Consider the following 5,106-nt stretch of genomic DNA (forward strand, 5'->3'; position numbering starts at 1 on the left):
TCACTGAATAGAACAAATTAAACCAAGACCAATCGTGCCCTTCAAATATCGTAAATCTCTGTAAGCAGCTTGGAGATGCGAGTTCTTTGATGAAAAAGCAAATTGACACAATCTGTCGACAGCATATGTGATATCCGGTCTCGTGATAGTGAGATACATAAGCTGACCAACAAGTCTTCGGTAAGCATGAATGTCTTCAAGTACAGGTTCTGAAGAATCCTGGCAAGGCTTGACATTTGGATCCATCAGAACATTAGATGGTTTGGAAGCCAAAAGTCCTGAATTGTCAAGAAGCTCCAAAATATACTTCTGTTGGCACACAGAGATGCCTTTGCTCGAACGAGCTATTTCCAATCCAAGAAAATACTTCAGAGGGCCGAGATCACAAAGTCTAAAAGCAGCCTGTAGATCAGACTTTAGTTTGGCTACCTCATCATCATCATTGCTGGCAAGTATAATATTATCCACATAAACTAAGACAGCAACATATTTGCTAGCAACATTCCGAATGAATAAGGTGTGATCAGCCTGAGATTTTCGAAAACCAAGGCCAAGAAGTGTTGATCTGAACTTCAAAAAAAAAAATGATGAGAGGCCTGTTTTAAACCATATAGAGACTTTTGAAGCTTACAAACTGCATTTAATGGAAGTGATTCCCCCTGCTTTGGTGTATATGCTGGAGGTAGAGTCATATATATTTCCTCTGTGAGATCACCATTTGGAAAAGCGTTGGAGATATCAAGCTGTCTAAGACTCCATCAGCAGATACAGCGAGTAAGGTCTTGACTGTTGTCATTTTAGCTACTGGGGAGAAGGTATCAACGAAATCTATCCCTTCTTGTTGCGTATACCCTTTGGCGACCAAACGAGCTTTGTATCGCTCTAAGTTTCCATCAGCATTCAATTTGAGTTTATAAACCCATCAACACCCTATGGCATGTTTATCCGGTGGCAAGGACACAATGTCCCATGTATGAGTACTCTCCAAAGCAATAAGTTCTTCATTCATGGATTTTATCCACTCATCAAACTTCTTAGCTTGAGTGAAAGTTCTCGGTTCAGGATGAAGATTCAAAAAACAGATATAGTCTTTATACCCTTCTGAAAGTTGATCATATGACATGAAACATGCAATGGGATATGGGATATTAGTCTAAGTTACATTACAGTAATAATCCTGTAAGTAAGCTGGAGATTTTGAATGCCGTTTGGGAAGAGGTTGATCTTTATTATAACAGACATCAGGAACTGAACTACTAGGGGTGTCATCATTCACAACTGCAGGAGATTCTTCATTCTCAACTGCAGGAATTCCACTAGCTACCCTAGAGTTCCGAGAACCTAGCGAGTCTATAAAAGAATCAAAGATATCAGGAGAGATATTATCCTGACCTGTGATGCAAGGGAATATCTCTTCATGAAATTTCACATTCCTGGATATATGAACTTTGTTTGTTTCCATATCCAGCAATTTGTATCCCTTGTAACCTGCAAGGTAACCAAGAAATATACAAGGTCGTGAGCGAGGCTGGAATTTGTGGCGACCCTTTGAAGAGGTGGAGCAATAAGCCAAGCATCCAAATACTCGAAGACCATTATAATCTGGCTGTTTAGAAGTTAATACTTCATAAGGACTCTTATCTTGTAGCAACGGTGTGGGCAATCTGTTTACGAGAAAGGCCGCTGTTAAAACATTGTCGCCCCAATATTCAAGAGGAAGTTGGGATTGAAACATCAATGATCTTGCCACATTCAGAATGTGTTGATGTTTCTTCTCCACAACCGAGTTTCGCTCTGGCGATTCAGGACATGAATGATAAGCAATGATGCCTCTTGACTTGAATAAGTCAATGAACTTCAGCTCCGGTGCATTATCAGATCTTACGCCTTTAATAACTGCTTTGTATTGTGTTTCTATCATCTTCAAATAATCTGGGAACACTGTTAAGACTTCATCCTTTATTCGCAATAAGTAGATCCATGTGACTCTTGTGTGATCATCCACAATTGTCAAGAAATATCTGTAACCTTCAACAGCTGGCATAGAAAATGGACCCCAAATATCAATGTGGAGAAGATCAAAAGCATTAGCACAGTTGTTCTTGGGATAAAAAGGTAAGTGCTTCTGTTTTGCAAGAGGACAAATAGCACAATGAAATGGACCTTTATTTCTTTCTTTAATTCCAAGTACATGAGCAAGAGTCTCAGTCTTTTGAATAGACGGATGACCTAGTCTACTGTGCCAGAGGCTTGAATCAACTATTACATTTGAAACAAAAGGAGAAGATACCAAAGCAGAAGCTTCAAAAGATAATGAATCCAACACGTATAGAATTGAAAAGGCTTCACCCTGTCCAATCATTGATCCCCTGGTAGGATCCTGTATCACACAAGCATCTTGATCAAATATCACACGATAACCTAAGTCTTTGGTTAATTGGCTGATGCTGAGCAGATTCATACGCAAATTTGGAATAAACAGAACATTGTTCAGAATGAGTTGATCATGTAACCGAACAGTACCAACACCAGCTATGTTGACTCCCAAACCAGTAGGTAAAGTTACTGATTCATTCAATGATTCTGAGAGATGAGTGAATAGACTTCGATCATGTGTGACATGGTGTATGGCACCACTGTCTATAATCCATGATTCTGATGATAATGCATTACTGGTAGCTCTTAAGATTCCAACAAAACAAAAGGTTGTGGAAGAGAAAGCCATACCAGGAAGTGCAGTAATGGAACCAGAAGGAAGAGATGTTGAAGTAGCATCAACCGAGTTGACAGATGGTTTGAGCTTTGCATTGAAATATGCAATAACCTCTTGTATCTGGTCCTTAGAAAGAGTATTCACTACATCTGGAGTAGTCTGAACCTTTGGGGATGCATCTGGAAGTGAAAGTTGAGCAACAACGGGTTTAGATGATCCATTTTTCTTTTCCACAGTCTTGTTTTTATGCTTGAATCCCGGAGGATATCCGTGAATTTTGTAGCATTTGTCAACAGTATGACCATTGTAGCCGCAGTGAGAGCAGACTGGTCGATTCTGTTTTGGGATGTAAAATGATTGAGCAGCATTGATACTCCCTTGAGTTGGATCAGATGCAGAGACAGCAAAAGCCGTGGCATTCTGAACCAGACTTATGTTGTGTTGGCTATGGTCTTGATCAAGGAGGTTGTATAACTCTGATATGTCTGGAACATGCCTCTTCATTATGATTTGGCTTCTAATGGTGGCGTATGAATCATTCAAGCCGGCCAAAAACTTAATGACTTTGTCATGTCCAGCTTTAGTTTCCATAGCTTTGCAACAATTACAGTTGTGACAAGTCTTGATGCAATTAACACCATCCAGTTCATCCCACAGAGTTTTTAGAGTGGTATAATAGGTGGCCAAATCCATCGAGCCCTGACCTAATGACCAAATCTGCTGAGATAACTGGTATGAACGAGGTAAATTGGTGATGTGAATCGAGTATGTAGATCTTTCTATAACTCCGATGCATCATTAAAATGAAGAATACTCTTGTAGATCTGCTTCAAAACCGAGTTCAACAACCAAGATTTTACCATTGAATTGCATCTAGACCATATCCTAAAGTTCTGATGAGATTCACTAGGCCTAGCAACAGATCCATCGATAAACGCCACTTTTTTCTTAGCATCTAAAGCAATGGACATTGCTATGCTCCAATTATCGTAATTTGTACCATCAAGAATTTCGGAGATGAGAGAGATACCAGGATTGTCACCGTTCATCAAATAGAATGGAGAATGTATACTATCTGGCGATTTTTCCGGTGAAACTGGAGAAGATGGAGGAGAATCTTCAGGAATAGAAGATCTACGAGTCAATGTTGTTCCTCTAATTTGGTGATATATCATGGTTTTTATGGTTTTTGACCATGGTATAGGTCTTATTTATATAGTATTTCTCGTGTTTTTCGAGTCTTTTGGAGTCTTTACAGGTCATATGTACGTTTGGAGCTTAATCAGGATCAAATTCGTCAAGAATGGATTTTGTGCTTTAGTGTCGCTTGACACCATGAAGAGTGACGCTCGACACTTGTTAAAGAAATAAGGAAAAGGCGATTTTTGTTTTCCTGTTTGAAGAAGGAGTTGGGCCCAGAAGTTTCCAAAGAAGCCCAAGTCTTGTTTATAAATAGGGTTTTTAGTCTCTTTTGAACCTTACCTTAGATTTTCGAGCAAGACACCTTCTTACTTTTTTGGCTTTTGCGATTTTGAGAGCTAGGGGAGACAAGTCTGAACTCTGTTCGTTTAGAGAGAATATTTCGAACCCTTTTATTTATTTTATTCATCCTTTCATTGCAATCTATTCAATCATGTGTGTTGTTTCAATATCCATGTCTGAGTAGTTAGCTTGTTAGGTTTAGGGTTCTCATAAAGGTTTTCTCTGGATGTTTGATTAATTGATTTAGTTAGGGTTCATAATCTGATTTGTTCTTCACCATAGGTTGTTCTTAATGCTAATTCTGGATTGATCACCTAGAACTTAGATCTTAGGTTGCTTAATTGACACGGAAGTGTAATTGAATAAGTGGAAAGAACCTAGGGTGAGCAAAGTAGCTATTCGCAAATGAATTTGGTTTAGATACTTTGTGAACATATCAAACTTGTGCATTAAAGCTGGTTTAAATCTGTAGGATTTACAAAGGAATTTGGAATTCTAGTATTTTTAACTTAGATAATTCTCACAACGGAAGTTGGTTAATTATAATTCTGTGTTTCGAGTTCAAGAACCGTGCTTAAACCTGAACCCTAGCTAATCGATTGATCTGCAGTCATTGATCTCCTGAGAAACGCCCTAAGCCTAATCTCCATCCATGTGACTCTTACAAACCGTTTTTACTGCTACTTAGTTTATTTCTGTCGCATTGCCATTTATTTCCAATATTTCTGCTTACCGTAATTCGATCTCTATAAGGTTTATTGAGTGATCTCTTGTCTCTGTGGTTCGACCCCTAGATACTACAACTGCACATCTGTGCTCTTGCAGAGTAGCTTAGGGATTAAACTTTGAGCAGATCAAGTTTTGGCGCCGTTGCCGGGGACTTGATTTCGCCATTAAACCTAGTTTTTGAG

At 38.9% G+C, this 5,106-nt stretch overlaps 1 protein-coding gene across 1 annotated transcript; it reads right to left on the reverse strand.

Annotated features, from left to right (window-relative positions):
- LOC112082958 (uncharacterized mitochondrial protein AtMg00810-like) lies at positions 1-796 on the reverse strand. The gene is made up of 2 exons (XM_024150680.1): positions 716-796; positions 1-528 (listed from the first exon to the last, which is right to left on the reverse strand). The coding sequence occupies exons 1-2, from the start codon at positions 794-796 to the stop codon at positions 1-3; spliced, it is 609 nt and encodes a 202-aa protein (XP_024006448.1).
- Positions 797-5,106: the final 4,310 nt, after the last annotated feature.

The sequence above is a fragment of the Eutrema salsugineum genome, unplaced genomic scaffold (genome assembly GCF_000478725.1).
Source record: "Eutrema salsugineum unplaced genomic scaffold, Eutsalg1_0 scaffold_7, whole genome shotgun sequence".
NCBI classification, from domain to species: domain Eukaryota; kingdom Viridiplantae; phylum Streptophyta; class Magnoliopsida; order Brassicales; family Brassicaceae; genus Eutrema; species Eutrema salsugineum.